Source organism: Staurois parvus, unplaced genomic scaffold, assembly GCF_062004578.1.
Source record: "Staurois parvus isolate SC_StPar_1 unplaced genomic scaffold, SC_StPar_1.0 ptg000389l, whole genome shotgun sequence".
Classification (NCBI taxonomy): Eukaryota; Metazoa; Chordata; class Amphibia; order Anura; family Ranidae; genus Staurois; species Staurois parvus.
The window spans coordinates 749,433-775,747 of NW_028318185.1; the positions used below are offsets into that span (position 1 = coordinate 749,433).

Sequence of the window (26,315 nt, forward strand, 5' to 3'; positions counted from 1 at the left end):
TACTTGCAAAAGACACCGGCGCATGCGCTCTGAAGGAACAGCATGCCCGTGCCGTTCCTTCAGAGCTGAGTGCCGTAAAAAGTGCCGCTCGTGACGTCATCGCTTTTCGGTCAAGTTGCTGGAGCCTGCGAACATGGAAGATGGACCGGATGCATAATAGCACATTGTGCCTTTGTCTTGCAGGGTTTCAAAAAAAGATTGCAGTTTAATACTGCTTTAATTTCTGACCAGGGGCGGACTGACAACTCATAGTGCCCCCGGGCAATAGGGGATCATGGGGCCCCTGTGTCCTTGCCCAAACTCAAAAAAGCCTATGAAAAAGGTACCAGGGGCACCTCATGGGGCCCCCTACTGACCCCGGCCCTCGGGCAGTGCTCGAGTTTCCAAATGGTCAGTCCGCCCCTGTTTCTGACTGATGTCCCTTGGTAGCCATGGTTGCATGGGAGCCGCAACGGAACAGCCAACCAACTCTTTGAATGAATGTGTCAGGACATCTCCTGTTGAGCCACCTGATATGCTGGACAGCTCCCTGACTGATTCCTCAAACAACCGTGCCTTGTGTCTTGTTTCTCTTAAACCTTGAACCCACTAAGTTCTCATTTAAGTCATGCCTTTGCAATTCCTGTGTGCCAGGTTACTGTGCTCTCTCCAGCCAATATCTCACTCTTGTCACTCCTGTTGCCATCCATATCTTCACTATCGCTCGTTACCAACCTTCAACTTGTTCCTCGACTATTTTTCTGCTTGATCCCAACCTGCAACCACTTGTTAGAGACCTTTGGCTTGTTTACTGACTACTCTTCTGATTGATCCTCATCTGCTATATCTGCTACTTTACCATGGCGTGCTGACCTCCTGGTGGGGCAAGCCTGAGAACCACGACCTGGAACTAACATGCAGAAAACCCCTTCTCTGCCATCAGGAGCTCTGGTGAATACTGGTTAGTGCTTAAACCCTGAACCTTAGGTGAGCCCCTGTCATCTGCCTGGGTGAGCTGCTTGTATACCTATCCTGCTGGTCGGTGGGAACCTCTCTACTGCTATAGCTACGGCCTGTGACAGAATGTTATGTTCCTTTACTAATCTGGAATTAATAAACACTGAAGTCACACAGCCTCTCATATGTATATCCCTTTGAATGTTTGTACTCATGCAAATTATAAAAGGCCATGATACATGGCTGTTGCAGAGACTGTAATCCATTGCTCACCATTTGTTTAATTAGAAAAACAGCGGCAGACAATTTAGTTTGTAGAACTCATGGCACTCAACTACCCAGCAGCCATGGCTTAAATTATTTTAAATATTATAGATGTCAACAGAGACAATTTCCATATTCAGTAGTCACATATTGAAAAGGAGGAGGTTCTGCTCTCGTACGGAAATTGTTATAGACACAGACCATACATCCATAACTGGTTTTGATTTGAAGGACTTTAAAAAAGTTCAGCAAAGGACATATCTGACTTTAATAGAATGTAATTGCTCATACAGAAGTTCTTTGGGTACTCACTAAAGCTCCCCCCCCAATAATGAATTGTCAGTGACAGGCTAGGTTTATCATCGCATCTTGTGGAAGGTCATACCTCATTATCTCTGTCCTTTTCCAGAAAATGGCGAGCCACGTGACTAGGGAGAATGTTTCTGAGCATGTTTTCATTGTGCTCCCTCAATTCTGTCATTTCATTGATTTCTTCTTTGGCCTGAACCCGCCACAGAAAATCGAGTCTTGCTGTGTATTCCAGCTGTAAAACAGTTCAAGCCAAATAATATTTATAATTTAGTTCAGAAAGGGAAGGGAAAAGATGAAAAGGGGGTAGTCAATACATCAGGGTATGTTCACTGCATATACAAAGAGGAAGTACCCTTTGGAACACCTTGATTTCCCATGTGGAGTTTTGAGCAATCTTAGCCGAAAGAGTTCGCCCTTCACGTGTGGAATAAAAGTCCAAAGATAAAGAATTCCACAAGTTCATCTTTTAGGATTAACTCATTAATTGCTAACATACCAATATATAATGCCATAAATCGGGAAAATGTGGCCTTTTCACAAGTAACAAGTACTCTGAGCATCTCAACAAAGGTGCAAAGGAGGAAGGTGATGATATAAAGCAGCTTTTGTAAACCTTTTACTTTAAAGGAATATTTTAAATAATTTTCTGTCTTGGGGAGTCCCTGCTTAAACCAATTCATTGATGGTCAGTAAGAAAAACACTCCTTACATGGGTTGCCAGTGGTAAGAATGCCCCCTTTACAGTTCTGGACAGAAGGTCACCTTTACAGACAGCTAAAAAGATCATTGGTGTCCTGCAGCTGGCCTTACCAAGTGGCATTGGCTCCAGAACTATGCAGGCACCATCAAACCGGAGGTCAACCAGCCTCAACAGCTCAGGGAAACCGTTGCAACCTCTGAAGGTACCCTAGGGTTCCATTGAACCCTGGCTGAGAAAAGGTGAAATAGATTATCATAATTGTCAGAAAGGATACTGCCAATATCTCATATATTATTTCAAGCATTGCATTACAGTGGTTGTAGGAGACAGTCAAAGCCAAGTAAAGAGAAAAATAAATAGTTAACATCTGCTATTAGAAGCAGGGAGTTCATGCTATATAGTCACAAAGCTATCATCTAGGAGGGCAACACTACTGAACCTAGTTGCTACTGCATGGACATCCTTTCCTATAATGCCTTGTGACTATAACCCTGAAGCAGCTGGTGCTATAACATGAAACAGCCCCCTGGCAAAAAAAACTTTCACTTACTGTATGTCTATATCAGCCTTTTTTAACAAGGAGGAATCTTTCAATCAACGTTCTGGTCTCAGGGAACCTGTGCTAATAATTACTATACCTACAACTCTGGGTTCATTATTGTGATGGTCAATAGGAAAAATGTTCATTGGTGTCAGTGTTCACTTATCTGAGAGGCAGAAATTGACCATTCCTCAAGGAACCCATATGAATCTCTGGAGGGGTCAAGTCTTTCATGGATCCCTGTTGAGAAGGACTGGTCAATGCAGTCAGATTGCCATTAACCCCAAGTCCTTTCCATAATACATTACAATAAATGAATTCATGGTTATTCTTAGCTGTGTTGTAGGACACAACATTTTGAGATGACAGAAGGGTTTCAGATGCCCTGATGGGGTATAAAAAAGATGGCTACTAAAACTTGTAGTCATTACTGTACATATAAGAAGTACCCTGTATACAGAGATCAACTAGCAAAATTTAAAATTTTTATATGGCGTCAGGAGGACGTGAAAAAGGAAATAGGCAACAAAATGACAAATGCAAAGCATACAGTATATGATACAAGTAAACATCATAAAGAAGGCAGGTCTATAGAACTTTTTGGGGTGGTTTTCCACGCCAAGGAACCCCTAGTTTCACAAAGAGCACTCCACAGAGGTTTGGAAGAAAGAACAGCAGCAAAGGGCTGATGGTTCCAGTGCTGTGTGAAGAACAAGCGCCTCCAGCATCCCTAGCATCCCTCTACATTTCTTATCGATCAACCCTGATAGAGACTGGGAGATGGCAGCATGCACATTCTAAATGGATGTTATCTCCTTTGATTTAACTTCACAAGCTATGTGCTCAAATCCAAACTGTAACCAAAACAGTTTTTAATAGTTGAGTACACAGTTGGGAATTGTTAAACCTCTCTTAGGTTTGTTGCGTCTTTTGTAGTCATCAGGAAGATTTTTCTTTATTTCCTGTGTGGCCAAAGAGACAGGAAATGAACAAACGCTCTCAATGATGGGCACAGAATGTCATAAAATACTCTTCTATTGTGGGATCTGGAAGGATGAGTTAATCTATAATTTTTTTTATTGCCATCTGTGTTCTTATTGGGGAAGGCTTCTAATTTCCTGAGTGGTCATCAGAACAGGAAATGAGGTGAAATCTCCCCAACAGGGGCATAGACAGCATTGAAATCCCGATAGAGGCTATAAGCCTTCCCCACTTTAACATAACCAAAAAAAAATATGTTTTAGTTAGAAATGGGTATTTAGACCCCTGCAAACAACTTTGCTAGCCATCAGCCATTAAAAGCTGAATTTAGTACCCCACTAAAATATGAGGGCTGTACCAAATGTAATGCAAAAGTGGGCATAACTTTTTTTTATAAATTTATATACAGTCTTGTTTAATGTTTTCCTTATTGTAGATGTGTCAACAAAAATGTTAGCATGTGCCAGAGATTTCTGTAGGTCTTTAGCTGACACTCTGGGATTCTTCTTTACCTCATGCAGCATTCTGCGCTGTGCTCTTGCAGCCATTTTTACAGGACGACCTCGCCTAGGGAGAGTAGCAACAGTGCTAAACTTTCTCCATTTGTAGACAGTCTGTCTTACAGTGGACACATGAACATCAAGGCTTTTGGAGATACTTTTGTAACCCTTTCCAGCTTTATGCAAGTCAACAATTCTTGATCGTAGGTCTTCTGAGGGCTGTTTTCTGCGAGGCATGATTCTCATCAGACAGTGCTTCTTGAAACCAGTAAACCCAAAACAGGTGTGTGTTTTTTAAGGGCAGGACAGCTGTCAGCAACACATCATCACACTGGTTGGAGTCAAGGTTGGCTCACTCCTGGCTCCAATTAGCTCTGGGAGAAGTCATTAAGCTAGGGCCTCACATACGTTTTCCTCCCTGCACTGTGAATGTTTACATGTTATGTGCAATTAAACCATGGCAACATCTAATGTTTGTGTAGTATTATGTTCAGCAGACTGTGTTCTTCTATTGTTGTGACTTTAATGACATTCAGAGCACATTTTATGCCCAATTCATGCAAAACTCCACGTAATCCCAAGGGGTTCACAGACTTTTTCTTGCAACTGTAGGTCATTCAAATTCCACATGTTGGCAGAGTAACTCTTCCTTTATAGTAACTCTTCTTTTTCATTGCAGGTAAATAATGGATTCCAAGCAGAAGCAACATGCCATCATTGAGTTCTTGACAAAGAAGGCTAGGTACAGGCTTTCCAACATCCACAGAAGGTTACAGAATGTTTATGACACTATTGACAAGAGTCACCAAAGACATGACCTTGTGGATGTTGGAAAGCCTGTACCCCACTTTTATCAAGAACTCAATGATGACACCTTGCTACTGCTTGGAATCCATTATTTATATACAATGAAAAAAGAAGAGATACTATAGAAGAGCTACTCTACCAAAATGTAAAATATGAATGACCTATGTAAGTTAATAAAAAAATTTGCCCAATTTTGCATAAGTTTTGGTATAGCCCTTGTATGTTCTGATATCGAAAAACTGGTCCACTCTCAACCACATTTGCCCATTTGGAAAATGCCAGTCAGACTAAATACAGCACCATGACCTAATGATTACTACTTTGCCTTGCAGATCCTCAGTTCATATATCTACCAGGACACTACCAGCATGGAGTTTGCTTGTGCTTATGTGGGTTCCCTCCCATACTCCAAACACATGCTGGTAGGCTAACTGGCACCTGTCTAAACTTTCCTTTTATTTATTTATTTCAGGTACTTATATAGCACCATCAATTTACGCAGCACTTTACATATATATTGTACATTCACATCAGTCCCTAACCCTCAAGGGGGGTACAATCTAAGGTCCCTAACTTACATTCATACATACACATACTAGGGACAATTTAGACAGGATCCAATTAACCTACCAGCAGGGAGAACATGCAAACTCCAGGCAGGAGGTGCCGTGGTTGGTATTTGAACCAACGACCCTAGTACTGCCAGGTGGAAGTGCTAACCATTTAGCCACTGTGCTGCCTACTTATTATTATAACATTCTAAACGGGTCCCCTGGTATTCCAGAAGTTGGTTTTCTATAACCCTAAATAAGGGAGGACTCTAAAGGGGACTCTAATATAAGAGGGACCTTGATACGGAATTATTTTTGTCCCATGAATATTTGAAGAATATACAATGTGGCCCTCATACTGAAAAGCTTGAAGATCAACAGAATTGCAGAACCTCTGCTGAGCACTACCAGTTTACAGATTACACCAGCCAGATTACACACACACACACACACACACATATATATGTGATTTTGAAGTTCCTACCCGCCCTGCCATTCGCGGCCTTGGCTGTTAATCACCAGGTCCCGGACGGTGATTTCTCGACCAGCATCCGGTGATCGCTGAATATCTCCGACAGGGGAGAGACTTGTGTATAAACAACACAGTTCTCTCCCCTGTCAGCTCCTGCACACTGCTTTGTATGGCACTGCATAGCACAGCCATACAAAGCAGTGTGCTTACAGTGAAGCACAAACACAGCACACTATGTAAAACAGCACACAGTTAACCCTTTGATTGCACCAGATGTTAACCCCTTCCTGCCCAGTGCCATTAGTACAATGGCAGTGCTTTTTATTAGCACTGATCACTGTATTGGTGTCACTGGGGATGTCGGTGACACCAAGTCAGTTCCCCCAGTGTCAGAATGCCCACTGAAGTCCAGCTATTAGTCGCTGATAGCCGCCACTAGTAAAAAAACAAAACAATCCAGTATATATACTGCCATTTGCAAACGCTAGAACTTTCACGTAAACAAATTAATTTACACATATTGGGATTAATTAAGCAAAGACATGGAGCAGAATACATTTTGGCCTAAATTTATGACGAAATTTGATTTGTAAAAATTTTTTCTGGACATGTTTGATAGCAAAAGGTCAAAAATATAGTTTTTTTTCTCAAAATTGTCGGTCTTAAAAATTAAAAAAACGCACAGGTGATTATATACCACCGAAAGAAAAATCTATTTGTGGGGAAAAAATGATGTAAATTAAATTTGGTTGCAGCATTGCATGATGTTAGTTAAATGTCAGTTAAAATAACACAGCGCCATATTGAGAAAAATGGCCTGGTCAGGAAGGGGGGGTAAATCCTCTGGAGGTAATTAATTGAACAAGCTGAAGTTAGAAGCTGATTGGCTGCCATGCACAACTATACCAAATTTTGCATTCTCCAAATTTAGTAAATCAACTTGTGTGTTCTTATAAGTCCTCATGCATACGGGACGTTTTTACAGCGGCTCATTTTGGTTTTTGGACTAGTGGGTCTCTAAAGGAGTTTTTTTAGCTGTAAAAATGCTCTAACGCTGAAAAATGTTGCAAAATTTGGCAAAGCAGCATTTTTGGACATTTTATTGACCAAAAAAAAAATTTTTTTTTGGTAAGAAACAAGGATGAATTTGCACAGACATAACATCAAGGAACATAAAGAAGATGACTTTTGCACATCTGTGGGACACCATTTTACACAACCGGACCACAATATGGAAGACCTCAATGTTTTAGTTCTTAAAGGAAATTTCAAATCCATTCAGGAAAGAAAAAAACTTTTAAAATAAGAATGATAATTCTATTTGACACAAGAGACAACGGCCTTAATTTGGACATGGGATTCCTCAATTATTATCCAACATTTTTATGACTCCCTCTGTGAGTGTTGTTCTCCCCCCCCCCCAAAGTCTTTGCTTTTGCTTTGCTGTGTCTTATCTCTAGGCTAACCCTAGGCTTGTGTTTCTTTCTGCTTTTTTTTTTTCTCATCCCCCACATCTCTTCTAACATTCTGCTAAAACGTTGTAATAGTACTGCTTGGACCTTGAAGAAGGGGACATACCCCAAAAGCTTGTCCTCAAAATTGTATGTTAGTGCAAATAAAAAAGTCTCACGTCAGTACTTAATTGTTTTTGGTAAGAAAAAACAGTAAAAAACGCAAACGTGAAAAAATGTGGCAAAACGCCACAAAAGCGCTAAAAAAACTCTGCAAATCTCATGTTTTTAACATGACTTTACACAGCTAACGTTACCAGCGTTATTAAAACGCCCCATATGCATGGAGCCTAAAACATCCAAAATGACATTCTGTCTGGAAACACTCTTTCAGATATGATGAAATTTGTTCATTTGACTTTTTTCTCTCTCTGCCTTGTAGCTTTATTTAAATGATTCCCATTATAAGAGAACACATCCTATTTAGAGACACAGATCTCCTTTCGGTGGAAGACTAACATTGTAGTGCCGTACTGCTCAATGGATTATCACTGGAAACGTGTTGAGTTTCTAGCTCGATTCTCTGATTTAGCTGAATGAATTTCCGCAGTACTTGCCAAAGTAACTATTTTTAGCTCAAAAGCAATTAACAATTTGGACGCGGCTCTTTGAGCAGACACTCCCTGCCACAGGCTCAGCCCATAAATTTCCTTTTTAGTTTTTCTAAGATGCTTTACATTATGTTAATCTGCAAATGATCTTTCTTTACTGTAGTAATCAGATTCCGGCTGTCAATTTTCTGGTGAAGATTGACAAATAAAGGCAGCTGATTGGTTGCTAAGAGAGATGCTTTTCTTTAGTTCTGGTCTTTTAGTGCTGGAAGACATTACTTTTAATATCATGCTAAAGCTTGCATATTTATGTGCAGGAGCAGTTCCATTGCCGTATTAATATTGTGATTAATTGCTAAGAGTAGAGAATGATCATTACACAGGAAATGATTTCCTATGATGTAAGCCAGTGTTTCTCAACCTTTTTTCAGTCAAGGCACCCTTTAAAATGATGGACAGTCCCGATGCACCCTTTAAAATTATGGACAGTCCCGCTGCACTCTTTAAATTATGGACAGACCCGAGACACCCTTTAAAAGGATGGACAGACCCGAGGCACCCTTTAAAATTATGGACAGACCCGAAGCACCCTTTAAAATTATGGACAGTTCCGAGGCACCCTTTAAAATTATGGACAGACCCGAGGCACCCTTTAAAATTATGGACAGTCCCGAGGCACCCTTTAAAATTATGGACAGTCCCGAGACACCCTTTAAAATTATGGACAGTTCCGAGGCACCCTTTAAAATTATGGACAGTTCCGAGGCACCCTTTAAAATTATGGACAGACCCGAGGCACCCTTTAAAATTATGGACAGTCCCGAGGCACCCTTTAAAATTATGGACAGTCCCGAGACACCCTTTAAAATTATGGACAGTTCCGAAGCACCCTTTAAAATTATGGACAGTTCCGAAGCACGCTTTAAAATTATGGACAGTCCCGAGGCATCCTTTAAAATTATGGACAGTTCCGAGGCACTCTTTAAAATTATGGACAGTTCCGAAGCACCCTTTAAAATTATGGACAGTTCCGAAGCACGCTTTAAAATTATGGACAGTCCCGAGGCATCCTTTAAAATTATGGACAGTTCCGAGGCACTCTTTAAAATTATGGACAGTTCCGAGGTACCCTTTAAAATTATGGACAGACCTGAGGCACTCTTTAAAATTATGGACAGTTCCGAAGCACCCTTTAAAATGATGGGACAGTTCCGAGGCACCCTTTAAAATGATGGACAGTTCCGAGGCACCCTTTAAAATAATGGACAGTTCCGAGGCACCCTTTAAAATTATGGACAGTCCCGAGGCACCCTTTAAAATTATGGACAGTCCCGAGGCACCCTTTAAAATTATGGACAGTTCCAAAGCACCCTTTAAAATTATGGACAGTTCCGAGGCACCCTTTAAAATTATGGACAGTTCCGAGGCACCCTTTAAAATTACGGACAGTCCCGAGGCACCCTTTAAAATTATGGACAGTAACGTATAAAGCCATTTATAACGCTGCCCCAAATTACATCACCGATCGTGTCTCCAAATATCACCCAAACCATACTCTCCGCTCCTCGCAAGACCTCCTGCTCTCTAGCTTCCTTGTCTCCTCCTTCCATGCTCGTCTCCAGGACTTCTCCAGAGCCTCCCCCATCTCCTGGAACTCTCTACCTCAACTTATCAGACTATCGCCTACTCTGCTCACTTTTAGGCGATCTCTGAAAACCTCTCTCTTCAAGGAAGCCTATCCTGCCCTCAGCTAATACTGGAATCTTCTACTCTTCCAACCAGTCCATCCCCCACAGTTACTACCTTTTGTACCACTAGCCCCTCCCTCCTAGATTGTAAGCTCCGAGGAGCAGGGTCATCCTAACCCTCTTGTATTGAACTGTATTGTTGCTGTATTGTCTCCCAATATATTGTAAAGAGCTGAGCAAACTGTTGGCGCTATATAAATCCTGTATAATAACAATATAATAATAATGGACAGTCCCGAGGCACCCTTTAAAATTATGGACAGTCCCAAGGCACCTTTTAAAATTATGGACAGTCCTGAGACACCCTTTAAAATTATGGACAGCCCCGAGGCACCCTTTAAAATTAAAATTATGGACAGCCCCGAGGCACCCTTTAAAATTATGGACCGTCCCGATGCACCCTTTAAAATTATGGACAGTCCCAAGACACCTTTTAAAATTATGGACAGTCCCAAGGCACCTTTTAAAATTATGGACAGTCCTGAGACACCCTTTAAAATTATGGACAGCCCCGAGGCACCCTTTAAAATTATGGACCGTCCCGATGCACCCTTTAAAATTATGGACAGTCCCAAGACACCTTTTAAAATTATGGACAGTCCCGAGGCACCCTTTAAAATTATGGACAGTCCCGAGGCACCCTTTAAAATTATGGACAGTCCGGAGGCACCCTTTAAAATTATGGACAGTCCTTGGGCACCCTTTAAAATTATGGACAGTCCTTGGGCACCCTTTAAAATTATGAACAGTCCCGAGGCACCCTTTAAAATTATGGACAGTCCTTGGGCACCCTTTAAAATTATGGACAGTCCCGAGGCACCCTTTAAAATTATGGACAGTCCTGAGGCACCCTTTAAAATTATGAACAGTCCTGGGGCACCCTTTAAAATTATTTGGACAGTCCTTGGGCACCCTTTAAAATTATGGACAGTCCCGAGGCACCCTTTAAAATTATGGACAGTCTCGAGGCACCCTTTAAAATTATGGACAGTCCTTGGGCACCCTTTAAAATTATGGACAGTCCCAAGGCACCCTTTAAAATTATGGACAGTCCGTGGGCACTCTTTAAAATTATGGACAGTCTCGAGGCACCCTTTAAAATTATGGACAGTCCTTGGGCATGCTTTAAAATTATGGACAGTCCTTGGGCACCCTTTAAAATTATGGACAGTCCTTGGGCATGCTTTAAAATTATGGACAGTCTTGAGGCACCCTTTAAAATTATGGACAGTCCTGAGGCACCCTTTAAAATTATGAACAGTCCTGGGGCACCCTTTAAAATTATTTGGACAGTCCTTGGGCACCCTTTAAAATTATGGACAGTCCCAAGGCACCCTTTAAAATTATGGACAGTCCTTGGGCATGCTTTAAAATTATGGACAGTCTCGAGGCACCCTTTAAAATTATGGAGAGTCTTTAGGCACCCCATTCTAAAATGTGAAAAACTATTCTAATAATTTTGTATAACGCAGCAATCCACACATGTAGGACACCCAACATTAGAGGTGATTAATTCTTTCAAAGCAAATACACTTTTGCACACTGGTACTGACTAGTATTCCAATGTTTCTCTTTTCCCTCAGTCTTTCTCCATCACTAAGCTAATGTGACCCCAGCACTGATGGAGAGGGGGGCGGGGGAGGGTCAAACTAGGATGTTGTGTAGGCGGCTGACAACCTCCTTATCAACTGATGATGTTATTGGCTGTCAGGACGCCTGCGGCTAGAAGGTCATAATGGTGCCTATGTGCCCATAATGAAAACCTGTGGCTTGTTCCACCCACTAGCTCGTATACAAGTTTTGGCCAATTTTTGGACATTTTGCCAAGGCACCCCTGATGAAACCTCAAGGCACCCCAGGGTGCCTGGGCACCCTGGTTGAGAAATGCTGATGTAACCTATATATGTAGTACGTTGAAGTGATAATCCCAAGTGATTAAACATTGCTCCAAATCTCTATTCGCAAAAGTCATAACATTAAATTGGGACATTAAAGGAGCCACAAAGTACTGACCACACTACAGAATGTGTTAAAATGTTTCAAACTTATTATACAAAATTGACAATTTGACCAAGAGAAATAATAAAATAGGGGCACAGGGCTTTAAGGCTGGCTTTCTGAAAAAGCCAGTTAATGATGGCTCTATTGGATCTTTTTTTTTGTTTACAAACATTTTTATTAGACGATAAACAACATAAGCAGTACCATGTCATGAATTATAGCATATAAGTAAAAAAAAAAAACAAAAAAAATTATTTTATAAAACAGAATTTTTAGAAAGAGAAAAAATTCACATACATGAAGGAGGTAGACATAAATTTAATTTGGATGCAGCATCGCATAACCGCGCAATTGTCAGTTAAAGTAACGCAGCGCCGTATCGCAAAAAATGGCGTGGTCAGGAAGGGGGGGGTAAATCCTCTGGAGGGCAAGGGGTTAATTGAACAAGCTGAAGTTAGAAGCTGATTGGCTTCCATCCACAACTAAACAAGATTTTGCACTCTCCAGTTTTAGTAAATCAACCCCTGTGTGTTCTTATAAGTCCTCATGCACATGGGACATTTTTATAGCGGCTGTTTTTGGCTTTTTGACGTTTTTTTTCTATAGCCAGTAAACTCACCAGCATGTTATCCTATGTGTCCATGCACACATAGACTGTAATCAACATTTTTTGGCTGGGGTGTTTAAGGTTGGCTATCTTAAAAAGCCAGTTAATGATAGACACCAGTATAGCATACATCAAGAAGAAGGCACATACGTAAAAAAACAAACCAAAAAAAACTATCGTAAAAAACAGAATTTTTAGAATGAGAAAAAATGCACATACATGAATGAGGTAGGTAGTAGTATATACTGAACAGTAACACAACCAACAAAGATACATTGGTCAATAAATCTATAGTGACCCATCATTCTAACAACAGATGCTGAAATTTCTTCCAACTGTCCCATTTTCTGTCGAATATCTGCATCCTGTCCAGCAGTGTTGTCACGTACCTGATGGGAGGCTGAAATGACGAGGTCGGCCTCATTTGTGTCACTAGCCCTGACCCCACTGGAGTTGGAACAGAGGGAGTCTAGGACCCAGGGGAACAAGAGCGCCAGTAGTTGTTGTTTGCAGCTCTTGCAGATGATGACCCTGGAAGACTGATGATCTTCTGATTCAGGCACTGTAGTAACAAGCAGAGTGGGTCTTGTAGATTGCCAGGCGTGCACCAGAGCAAGGCAGGTAGTGAGGACAAGAGACAGGAGCAGTGTCATGGGAATAGCCAGGGTCATCAACCGTCGGGCAGCACGGTACAGAATCAGAAGGAAAGCCAAGGTCAGGAGCAGAGCCGAAGTCAGGAACCAGTATCAGGAGAGCAATCAGAGTCAGGTGAGGAACAAGCCGGGTCAGCAACAAAGGAATCACACAGGAACAAGCAGGACACGGGGGAGCTGAAGACCAGTCAGCACTCAACATGGGCAGAGACACTCTTTAAATAGGCCGTCTGGTGCCAATCTTCGCCGTGCGTGTGCACGTGCGATCACGCATTTCTGCGTGCATGCGCACAACCGGTAATTCTTCTCCGGGAATTCCTATGCGCATTTCAGATCGCGATTCGTCTTGCCGGAAATCCCTTACAAGTGTATATTTAATGCGTTCCATGAGCATTGTCTATTGGATCTTTGCCAGATAACAGGAACAGCACCATACAACTATCAAACTCCAAACAATCTTCTAGTTTTGCATTGAAGATACTGTCCAAGAGCTTTAACCACAGTACACTTCAGAACTCCAGCAACCATTTCTGAGCCCTGATGCTCCTTCATCCCTTGACCCTGAAATGTGTTGGCTACTGCTTTCTAAGTTTTAATGAAAATAATTAAAGACATAATGGAGTTATCAACTGATTGATGCTTGGCTTCTTCTGTTCACGTTAATTCCACAATTTAAATGTTTTCATATTTTCTGTAGCGATGACAGTAATTTGTGGTACCTTCAAGCTCCCAGTTATATGTTTTTTAACAATTTCTTTTTATTCGTTTTGAAATGCAAAACATACAACAATACTAAGGTAACAAAATAAAAAAACATAAAATACCACCGGCTAAGCACCTCACCGCCAAGAACAATTAGCGCAGTGCAAGCATTATAAGAAAACAAAAATATACAGGCCACGCCAAAATACAACATGGAAAAACTTATGAAGGTGACCACGCAGGACAAGTCATGTAAAACATACTGCCCAGTTATATTTGACTTTGTCTCTGGAGATAATAAAGGATGAGGTTCCCATGATGACCCATCAATCCTTCAGGGGCCATGTTGTTATTTGATTAATTGATTCCAATGGCTTCTTGAATAGCTTGTACTATAGGGAACTATTTTTTCCATCTGTGTAATGATTGAATGATACTCTTGGCAGTTAATCCAATTAAAGGAATGGCTCAAACAAGCTACAAAATATCTTCAACATTACAGAACAAATCCAGGTGAATGTCAATAACTACTACTAGATATACACAGTTAATCAATTTCTTTTACAGTAGAATAATCTAACTAATAAAAATCAACTGTAGGCTCCTGTACCATGGGATTTTACTGGAAGTTAAAGAGGTTTTCCAGGAATGAGTTAAACTCTTTCTACTTTATTATACATTTTAGGCTGTTCCAAAGTCTAAACCAGGGGCGGAATGACAACTCATGGGACCCCCAGGCAATAGGGGATCATGGGGCCCCTGTGATATTGCCCAAACTCAAAAAAGCCTATGAATAAGGTACCAGAGGCATCTCATGGGGCCCCTACTGACCCCGGGCCCTCAGGCTGTGCCCGAGTTTCCAAATGGTCAGTCTGCCCCTGTTCTAAACCCCTCCTTAAAACCAACCAGAGATGGGCTTGTTCTTTGAGGCACTGTCTTGGCAAGTGCTAAACACCTATATAGATCGAGGTCATTGGATTGCCTGTTATTCCATCCTGTATTGCTTCTTGAAGTCCATGTAGCTAGCTGCCACTAGTGCCATACTGGGCCCAGCCAGCTCAAAGAAAGGCTTATAAACCAAACCAGAATCTAGGTCCATTTTTAATTATCATGTGTTGGTGAGATTATTGCTGGAAAAATGTTTAGCCAGACTGGCCTTGTTGTTTGAGGCGCTGTCTTGGCAAGTGCTAAACACCTGTATAGATCGAGGTCATTGGATTGCCTGTTATTCAATCCTGTATTACTTCTTGAAGTCCATGTAGCTAGCTGCCACTAGTGCCATACTCGGCCCAGCCAGCTCAAAGAAAGGCTTATAAACAAAACCAGAATCTAGGTCCATTTTTAATTACCATGTGTTGGTGAGATCGGTGCTGGAAAAATGTTTAGCATTTCAGTTCCACTTTCAAAAGAATCCTAAATTAGCAAAGTAATAGGGCATGCCACTGATACATCCATTACGCTCTGTTCGTCTTTTTGAGACCTTGGCAAAATTTGTTACTAATGGGTGTATGAGGAGCATGTGAGCTTCTGCCTTTGCTCCCAGAATGTAAGCGGCAAATTGACAGACTGGAACACAGTCATGTGAGGGAAAACAGAAGGTGATGGTAGGAGTGTTTGATGCACTCCCCCTCTCCCCACACCTACCTCTTTGGTCTTTATCCATGAGTGTTGGATGTTGGATAATGCCTCCTCCCCTGCTATTGTCTAGTGGTGGCATTCCCCCTCCGGTGGCTTCAACTGTCTTCCTAGCTTCTTCCCCTGATTAGCGGGGGACAGTGCGGTGCTTTACTTAAACATCAACTGCCTAGGGCTCTGTGTTTCAGAGCCTGGAATCAAACCTGGGCCTTCTGCGGTGAGAGACAGTGTTTCTTCTCACTGAGCCACCTGGAATACTGGACAACTCCCTTGACAATTCTTTGGATGATCCTGCCTTTGCCCTGTTTTGTCTTGAACCTTGAACTCCTTGCTCCTCCCATGAACTTCCTATAAAAGCCATGTCTCTGCACTTCCTGGTTGCCAGATTATTGTGCCTTACCAGCCAATATCCCGATTACTGTGCCTGCTGCTGTCTTCATCTACGTTACTGACCTTTGGCTAGCTACTGACTACGATTCTGCCTCATCCTATCTACTACCATTGGTGACCGACCCTTGGCTTGTGACTGACTCCGCTTCTGTTTGATCCCTGAACTGTTTGATCCGCTTTTGGTTTCCAGCCTACTCATTCCCTGGTGGGGTGATCCTGAGATCTGCGACCTGGCATTCACACGCAGCCAAATCCATCTCCACCATTAGGAGCTCTGGGGAAGACCGGTGGATGCTTAGACCCCGCACCTCAGGTGAGCCTGCGTCATTCCCAGGGTGGGCCGCTGGTGTACCAATCCTGCTGGTTTCAGGTAAGCCTTACAACTGCTGTAGCAACTGGTCTCTGAACCTGACCTTATATCGTGACAGAGTGCTTGTGATAGTGTAAAATGACTAAGCACGCGTTTGTGTGAAACGCGTCAACTTTTCTTTGTCCTTTATGGGAGCTGTCATGTCTGTACTGATATTGAGGACTTCAGCGATGTTTCAGATAAAATTTAATTTATTGGAGTGCGGCAAACCTGCCTTCATGTTCTCCTTGCAACATGTTCAGCCTCAGACCTTTCTCCCCCTGAATTACTCCCCCCCCCCCCCCAGGGGCGGACTGACCATTTGGAAACTCAGACACTGCCCCCAGGGTCAGTATGGGGCCCCATGAGATGCCCCTGGTACCTTTTTCATAGGCTTTTTTTGAGTTTGGGAAAGGACACAGGGGCCCCATGATCCCCTATTGCCCGAGGGCCCCATGAGTTGTCAATCTGCCCCTGCCCCCCCCCCCATTGTGGCAGTGAGCTGGGGATCTTCTCCCCATACTCGTTGCCACAATTCAAAGTCAGTGTGGCCATGCAGGCCTCCACCAACATGGTTGTGTCATTGATTCACAGATCCACATGAATCAATGAACTACAAGTACCAAAATCCTTTGCGGCTGTCGGCTTGTAGTTCTCGATGAACTACAATGGAGCCGTTGAGCGCTGTGGTAGTTCATTCATTCTTCCTGTCAGTATAAAACCGTCTGCTCTTAGAAGGTATGAGAAGACGGATTACACTGACAGTCTGCAGGAGACCTGCATGGCACTAGCGACCTACTGATCACCGGTGCAATTCTTTACAGGTTCTTAAAACAAAAAATAGTAAATGCACATTTTTTTTACCTGCAAAAAAAAAGTGTGCTTTTATTATTTTTTGTAAAAAGGTGAACCTTACAGGAAATGAATCTTATGCAGGGGCGGACTGACAGCTCATGGGGCCCCTGGGCAATAGGGGATCATGGGCCCCTGTGTCCTTGCCCAAACTCAAAAAAGCCTATGAAAAAGGTACCAGGGGCATCTCATGGGGCCCCCTACTGACCCCGGGTCCTCGGGCAGTGCCTGAGTTTCCAAATGGTCAGTCCGCCCCTGATCTTATGTAAGCTCTAACATGAATCTTAAGGAAGGATTAGAACCAGGGATTCAGCACGTAAAGCACACAAGCAATATGTGGTAGTGGTGGTGGTGGTGGGGGCTATCAAGGAAATCTGTGACTTTGCCTTAAATGGCATAGAAAAGTGACCACAGATGCAATGAAAAAACAGAATGGTTGGCCGCACAAACAGCAATGTGGTGGATGAAATCCTTTATTGGAATCCTTTACATGCAATATGATAAAAACATGACAGCTCCAAGACAGGACGTTTGAAAGAGTATGAAACGCGTCTACTGATCTTCTGTCCTGTCTTGGAGCTGTCATGTTTTTATCATATTGCATGTAAAGGATTCCAATAAAGGATTTCATCCACCACATTGCTGTTTGTGCGACCAACCATTCTGTTTTTCCAATGCACCTGTGATCACTTTTCTATGCCATTTAAGGCAAAGTCACAGATTTCCTTGATAGCCCCCACCACCACCAGCACATATTGCAAGAGTGCCTCACCTGTCGAAAGCACCTTCGTGTCTGTGGAGGGGTTGTGCAGATTCAGCACTCACCTGGATCTTTTGCTCTTTCAGAAAGAAAAGTGACCAGCTGCAATGGTTCTTTTTGAGGATGCAGATGCAGGTGGCTGCAGGAGCAATGTACTTGGCTCCAGGAGCAAGCCGTAAAACTGTCTGCAGCGAAGTGGTGTCACGTGCGGTGAAACATGGTGTCACCCATCCCAATAATTTTTTTCCTTTTTTCTGAAAAGCGCACCAAAGATGCAGGATGCGGGACTTTCGTTGCGCTTTCAGAAAATGCAGAAAAGAAAATGCGCAACCTAATAGAAATCTATAGGACTGCTGGTAAAATGCAGGAAAACTGCAGATACACCAGCGAGGCGTCCAAACCACAGCAAACTATTGTGAATCCACTTAAAAGCACAAAGCATCAAGTCCTACTCTAGGCTGAGGACACAATTCTAAACTCTTTGGCTGCAGTTATAACGCCTACTGCTGGAGGACAAAGTAAGAAAGAGGAAGAGGGAGAGAGATTTGAAAGAGAGAAGGTAGGCAGGGAGGGGGGTGTCAGGGATGCGGGTGTGACCAGAGATGTGTGTACTGACACAGGGAAACGCAGGCTCCAGATATGGTATAAACAAGACAATTTATTAAGACTAACAATACAAACATAAACGCAGTGCACCAAACCCCAAACTAACACAAATACATACAACTAGGTGAAACAAACCCAAACCTAAACTGGTATAGATACACAGGTACATACACATATAGAGCACAACGTAGTCAGGCAGGCCGGGTCGATAACTATCGGGCAGGTAGGTACAGGAGGAGCAGGCGGAGAGAATGGTCAGGGTAACAAGCCAGGGATCAAACAGGAGAAGTCAGCAGAGGTCAGGATCAGCAACAAGTCAGGCAGAAACAGGAACAGGAATGCAGGTTACAAGGTACAGGGGCCCATGGAAAAACACACACCAAGGCACAGACTGCAGGTCTGGCCATCCCTTAAATACACCACCTGCAATCAGCCCCAGGTGATGGCTAATTGCCAAAGTGAACCTCTGGTTGTTGAGAGCACCCGCTGGCCAGCCCTGGTACTGCAGCCCACAAGGCAGGTGAGTCCCACCACTATTGGCAAGTCCATTCCTGACAGGGGGAGAGTCTGGTTACTGTGCTTACATTTGGATGGTCCCTGGAGGCACACCACTCAGCCAAAGGCCTTGTATTCATGTTAGATCTGCTGGCTGCTGTTTGCTGTTCCCGCCCACACATCTCCTTTACTGCACTGCACAGAGTGTGGGCATGCGCAGCGGCAGAGGATACGGGAGAAGGCAGAGCAGATCCAGCCTCTCTCCTCTCCCATTTGTGTAGCGGGAAACTGTGCACTGTGACATTGTAATAACCACACTGTGCTGACACAAGTGCAGCCAGTCTCCCCTACATTTACAAACAGCGTCTCCTGTCCCATGGATATTTCTGGACCAGAGAAATTGAGCTCTTACTGGCGTCTGGGTGGCTCTGGGTGTCACCCCTCTGTCAGGTGTCACCCGGATGCGGTCTGCAACCACCATAACCATGCGACTGCTGTAGCTCGCTTGAGCTGTGACCAAACAGACAAGCTGGAGGTCATTTTTGGAGTCAAAGTGCAGAATAGATGACCCAAATTACTAAACGGCTCTTTTGGGGGTAGAGCTACACAGAGATTTTTCAAAACAATTAAATGCCTTCCTTAAAGAATTAGTCTATTTGGTGAAAAAGTTCACTTTAGTCCACCTGATTTCCAATAAACTGTTGAACAGATTCGGCACTCATCTGGATCTTTTGCTCTTTCTGAAAGAAAAGTGACCAGTTGCAATGGTTTTTTTTGAGCATGCAGATGCAGGTGGCTGCAGGAGCAATGTACTTGGCTCCAAGGTCCATGTGATTTCCAATAAACTGTTGAACCAACTTTACAAGGCAGAAAGAACAGAACCCTGCGCTGAAGTGTTTGTAAATAAAGTTCTGGAGATGGTATGTGCACACATATGGATTAGTTCCCCTTGCCAGCAATGTCAGATGACATATCTTGATGCATGCTTTGCCCAGCTGCTGGTATAGAAGCGACTGTCATATCGCTCCGTCTCCTGTCAGCCAAAACTAAGGACAGCTGCCACAAAAGTGATTATAACAGCTGCTGCCAACAAGAAAAACGGATCAGACTGAGGCCATCAAAAAACAAAGCAGGACGCCAAGAAGGAAAAACAGACAGATGACAAAAAAAGTGTTTTGCATTCAAAATACGCAGGACTGTGACATGTATTTTTTAATTAGCAAAGAAAGCGCAAAGAAAATGCTACACTAGGCTGCAGACTATCTCCCTGCCCCCATCTGACATTGTGACTCCCATTGGATTGGGGACAGTAGAAGAAAGGGAGGATCAGAGAAGACAGGTTCAAACAGCCTTTTTACACAATGCGGAGGATTAACCCCTTAGGTTCCACAGTGAGTATAACCAGCATGCTTTACTGCATATATAGACTAATTGTACTGTTGTGGGTTTATTAACACTATAACTAGAATATCAGGGAAGAGGAGCTGTGATTTCAATGCCTCTGTTGTGCATTTTGAAGATTAATTTCTCCACAATGCCTATAGCTAAAGAGGTGAATAAGAACTTGTTTTAAAATGCCATTGCTGATAGCCTTTTCAAAAATACAAATACTTAAGTAGTCTAGGCCCAGGTTAGCTTTATATACACCCAATGGCCACTTTATTAGGTGCACCTTGCTAGTACCGGGTTGGACTCCCTTTTGCCTTCAGAATGGGCAGCACAGTGGTAAATGGTTAGCACTTCCGTCTGGCAGTACTCGGGTCGATGGTTCAAATCCCAGCCACAGCACCTCCTGCCTGGAGTTTGCATGTTCTCCCTGTGCCTGTGTGGGTTTCCTCCGGGTACTCCAGTTTCCTTCCACACTCCAAAGACATGCTGGTAGGTTAATTGGTTCCTGTCTAAATTGGTCCTAGTATGTGTATGTATGAATGTAAGTTAGGGACCTTAGATTGTACGTCCCTTGAGGGTTAGGAACTGATGTGAATGTACAACATATATGTAAAGCGCTGCGTAAAATTGATGGCGCTATATAAGTACCTGAAATAAATAAATAATGGCATAGATTCAAGAAGGTGTTGGAAACATTCCTCAGAGATTTTGGTCCATATTGACATTATAGCATCACGCAGTTGCTGCAGTTTTGTCGTCTGTACATCCATGATGCGAATCTCCCGTTCTATTACATCCCAAAGGTGCTCTACTGGAGTGAGATCTGGTGACTGTGGAGGCCATTGGAGTACAGGGATCTCATTGTCATGTTCAAGAAACCAGTTTGAGATAATTTGAGCTTTGTGATATGGTGCATTATCCTGCTGGAAGGAGCCATCAGAAGATGGGAACATTGTAGTCGTAAAGGGATGGACATGGTCAGCAACAATGCTCAATTGGTACAAAGGAGTCCAATGTGTGCCTAGAAAATCTCCCCCACACCATTCCATCACCACCAGCCTGAACCGTTGATACAAGGCAGGAAGGATCCATGCTTCATGTTGTTTACACCAAATTCTGACCCTACCATCTGACTGTCGCAGCTGGAATTGAGACTCATCAGACCGGGCAACGTTTTTCCAATTTTCTATTTTCCAATTTTGGTGATCCTGTGCGAATTGTAGCCCGTGTTTCCTGTTCGTAACTGAGTGGAAACTGATGTGGTCTTCATGCTGCTGTAGCCCATCTGCTTCAAGGTTCGATGTGTTGTGCATTCAGAGAAGGGATTCTGCATATCTTGGTTGTAAGGAGTGGTTATTTGAGTTACTGTTGCCCTTCTATCGTCTTGAACCAGTCTGTCCATTCTCCTCTGACTTCAACAAGGCATTTTCATCCACACAACTGTCACTCACTGGATATTTTCTCTTTTTAAGACCATTCTCTGTAACCCTAGAGATGGTTGCGCATGAAAATCCCAGTCGATCAGCAGTTTTTTAAATACTCAAACAAGCCCGTCTGGCACCAACAACCATGCCACATTTAAAGTCACTTAAATCCCCTGTCTTCTCCATTCTGATGCTATAGTATCTATTGTAGTCTATCTATCTATCTATCTATCTGTCCTATCTATCTATCTATCTGTCCTATCTATCTATCTGTCCTATCTATCTATCTATCTATCTATCTGTCCCATCTATCTATCTATCTGTCCCATCTATCTATCTATCTATCTAATCTATCTATCTATCTGTCCCATCTATCTATCTGTCCCATCTATCTATCTGTCCCATCTATCTAATCTATCTATCTATCTATCTATCTATCTATCTATCTATCCTATCTATCTATCTGTCCTATCTATCTATCTATCTGTCCTATCTATCTATCTGTCCTATCTATCTATCTGTCCTATCTATCTATCTGTCCTATCTATCTATCTGTCCTATCTATCTATCTGTCCTATCTATCTATCTATCTGTCCTATCTATCTATCTATCTATCTATCTGTCCTATCTATCTATCTATCTGTCCTATCTATCTATCTATCTGTCCTATCTATCTATCTATCTGTCCTATCTATCTATCTATCTGTCCTATCTATCTATCTATCTGTCCTATCTATCTATCTATCTGTCCTATCTATCTATCTATCTGTCCTATCTATCTATCTATCTGTCCTATCTATCTATCTATCTGTCCTATCTATCTATCTATCTGTCCTATCTATCTATCTATCTGTCCTATCTATCTATCTATCTGTCCTATCTATCTATCTATCTGTCCTATCTATCTATCTATCTGTCCTATCTATCTATCTATCTGTCCTATCTATCTATCTATCTGTCCTATCTATCTATCTATCTGTCCTATCTATCTATCTATCTGTCCTATCTATCTATCTATCTGTCCTATCTATCTATCTGTCCTATCTATCTATCTATCTGTCCTATCTATCTATCTATCTGTCCTATCTATCTATCTATCTGTCCTATCTATCTATCTATCTGTCCTATCTATCTATCTATCTGTCCTATCTATCTATCTATCTATCTATCTGTCCTATCTATCTATCTATCTATCTGTCCTATCTATCTATCTATCTATCTGTCCTATCTATCTATCTATCTATCTGTCCTATCTATCTATCTATCTATCTGTCCTATCTATCTATCTATCTATCTGTCCTATCTATCTATCTATCTGTCCTATCTATCTATCTATCTGTCCTATCTATCTATCTATCTGTCCTATCTATCTATCTATCTGTCCTATCTATCTATCTATCTATCTATCTATCTATCTATCTATCTATCTATCTGTCCTATCTATCTATCTATCTGTCCTATCTATCTATCTATCTATCTATCTATCTATCTATCTATCTATCTATCTATCTATCTACCCTCCCTGCTATCTATTTCAGCATGCAGTTATTAACAAGATATAGCTCTGCTTCTTCCGCCAGTATGTGGTTCAACATCTTTGACTTATTATATTACCTTGACATTACACAGAGGCACACTATCTAGTGTCTACTTTTCCCCAAGGTGTAACAATTTCCCTTTTATCTTTTCAATTGTTATCTGTACATGTACCTTCCGGGGCTTGGTGATCCAGACAGAGAAGAAATTAAAACGATTTCCTGATATATTATCATTCTTCTTCATCACTTACTCCTCTTGTTGTACTGTAAACAGCTTGAAAGCCTTTCAGAACACTTTCCAAATGGCTATGGCTACAGGCAGGGACTGTGTATGAAGCCAGCTTGAATGAATAAATCACACGGTGTGACGTCATAAGTGTTTGGCCTAATTATTACTATAGAACACTTGAAAGAAAAGGTAACACAGGAAAGCAATGTTATACAAAAATGCTATCATCTTTATTATTCCAACAATCAGAAAATATAAATATTGATATCAATCCCACTTCACACTTATTTTTCCATTTTGGATAGCGTAAGGGAGGGTCATACCCCTTGTAAGGTTTATCTTTGCCTTCTGTGTCCCATTGGGGAGGTTTCCCTTCACTTCCTGTTCCATAGCCAAAATAGGAAGTGAGACAAAGAGGGGAATGGCTGGTTGTCACCAGAATTAGTACCACATCCCTGGCTGTCACCAGAACTAGTACCCCATCCCTGGATGTCACCAGAACTAGTACCCCATCCCTGGATGTCACCAGAACTAGTTCCTCCATTGGAAGATTTCCACTCTATTCCAGTTCTGGGAACAGCCCAAAATTTGGGATTTTACTTCACTTTGGTGATAATGGCAAACATGACTAATAGAAGGTGTACAGGGTGAATAGAGGGCAAATCTCCCTACCAGGGGCACAGACAGCAATAAAAACCTGACAGATGTTCTAATCCCTGATCACTCTTTTCAAAGCAAAAATAAAGTTTTGCTTTTAGTTATACTTTAAAATCTAGCATGTGGCAGTTTTGTATAGCATAGCTTTACTGGATTACCTTTATTTTTTCTTGTGCTTTATATTTTTGTAAATGGTTTAGTTAGGCTTAGTTTAGATGTGCGGCAAGATTTCCATGCCACGTCTGATTTGCTTTTCAGAGGCATTTGACAGGAGGTGGGGAGGCAATATGCTGCCACCTCACCACCTGTTTTAACCTCATAAATGCTGCACCACTTCACCACAATGCAATGTAGGACATTTGGGCCACGGCCCTATTCACTTGAATAAGATGGGGATAATTTGCCTTTGCAGCTTAAGAAGGGGCAGTTGGTGCATGGTAAAAACACAGCTTACTCCCCAACCACAAGTCTAAACAAGTCCTTAACAATGACAAAAAAGGTATTGCCCAGAATCAGTCTTTGTATTGCTACATCTCCTGTGTGTAGGGTCATTACAAGACATGATGTGTAGGATCACTAGAATACAAGGTGTGTAGGGTCATTATAAGACAAGGCATGTAGGGTCACTAGAATACAAGGTGTGTAGGGTCACTACAAAGACAAGGCATGTAGGGTCACTACAAAGACAAGGCATGTAGGGTCACTACAAGACATGGCATGTAGGGTCACTACAAGACATGGCATGTAGGGTCACTACAAGACAAGACGTGTAGGGTCACTAGAATACAAGGCATGTAGGGTCACTACAAAGACAAGGCATGTAGGGTCACTACAAGACAAGGGGTCCAGGGTCACTACAAAGACAAGGCATGTAGGGTCACTACAAGACATGGCATGTAGGGTCACTACAAGACAAGGCATGTAGGGTCACTACAAGACAAGGCATGTAGGGTCACTACAAGACAAGGCATGTAGGGTCACTACAAGACAAGGCGTGTAGGGTCACTACAAGACAAGGCGTGTAGGGTCACTACAAGCAAGGCGTGTAGGGTCACTACAAAGACAAGGCATGTAGGGTCGCTACAAGACATGGCGTGTAGGGTCACTACAAGACAAGGCGTGTAGGGTCACTACAAGCAAGGCGTGTAGGGTCACTACAAGACAAGGCGTGTAGGGTCACTACAAGACAAGGCGTGTAGGGTCACTACAAGACAAGGTGTGTAGGGTCACTACAAGACAAGGTGTGTAGGGTCACTACAAGCAAGGCGTGTAGGGTCACTACAAGCAAGGCGTGTAGGGTCGCTACAAAGACAAGGCATGTAGGGTCGCTACAAAGACAACGCATGTAGGGTCACTACAAGACATGGCGTGTAGGGTCACTACAAGACAAGGCGTGTAGGGTCACTACAAGCAAGGCGTGTAGGGTCACTACAAGCAAGGCGTGTAGGGTCACTACAAGACAAGGTGTGTAGGGTCACTACAAGACAAGGTGTGTAGGGTCACTACAAGACAAGGTGTGTAGGGTCACTACAAGCAAGGCGTGTAGGGTCACTACAAGAAAAGTCGTGCAGGGTCACTACAAGACAAGATGTGTAGGGTCACTACAATCTATTTACTAAACAAGACAAGGTGTGTAGGGTCACTGCAAGACAAGGTGTGTAGGGTCACTGCAAGACAAGGTGTGTAGGGTCACTGCAAGACAAGGTGTGTAGGGTCACTGCAAGACAAGGTGTGTAGGGTCACTACAATCTATTTACTAAACAAGACAAGGTGTGTTGGATCACTACAAGACAAGGTGTGTAGGGTCACTACAAGACAAGGTGTGCAGGGTCACTACAAGACAAGGTGTGTAGGGTCACTACAAGACAAGGCGTGTAGGGTCACTACAATCTATTTACTAAACAAGACAAGGTGTGTTGGATCACTACAAGACAAGGTGTGTAGGGTCACTACAAGATAAGGTGTGTAGAGTCACTAAAAGACAAGGTAGGATAGATTTACTAACACTGGAGCACTCAGAAATTGGTCCCAGCCAGAGCTTAACTCCTTCCTGCCTGTCCCGGTGTCCCTCTAAAAGGTTCTGAATGCCCAGGGATAGGAAGGATTGGCATTCATGTGACCACTGTGACTGTTTGTCATCGTGGTCACATGATG

General features: G+C 42.6%; 1 protein-coding gene and 1 long non-coding RNA gene across 3 annotated transcripts in view; one reads left to right on the top strand and one right to left on the bottom strand.

The window, feature by feature from the left end:
* Nucleotides 1–26,315, bottom strand: part of ADCY8 (adenylate cyclase 8) — a 422,640-nt gene that overhangs the window by 48,651 nt on the left and 347,674 nt on the right. For both annotated transcript variants that reach the window (XM_089685929.1, XM_089685930.1), the window contains one exon: nt 1,586–1,744. In XM_089685929.1, the coding sequence (XP_089542055.1) occupies nt 1,586–1,744 (159 nt within the window). The remainder of the gene's footprint in view (nt 1–1,585; nt 1,745–26,315) is intronic.
* LOC149455716 (uncharacterized) overlaps nt 19,941–26,315 on the top strand; it is a 49,448-nt gene continuing 43,073 nt past the window's right edge. Inside the window, exon 1 of the long non-coding RNA XR_016314031.1 lies at nt 19,941–20,315. This is a non-coding gene — a long non-coding RNA (uncharacterized LOC149455716). The remainder of the gene's footprint in view (nt 20,316–26,315) is intronic.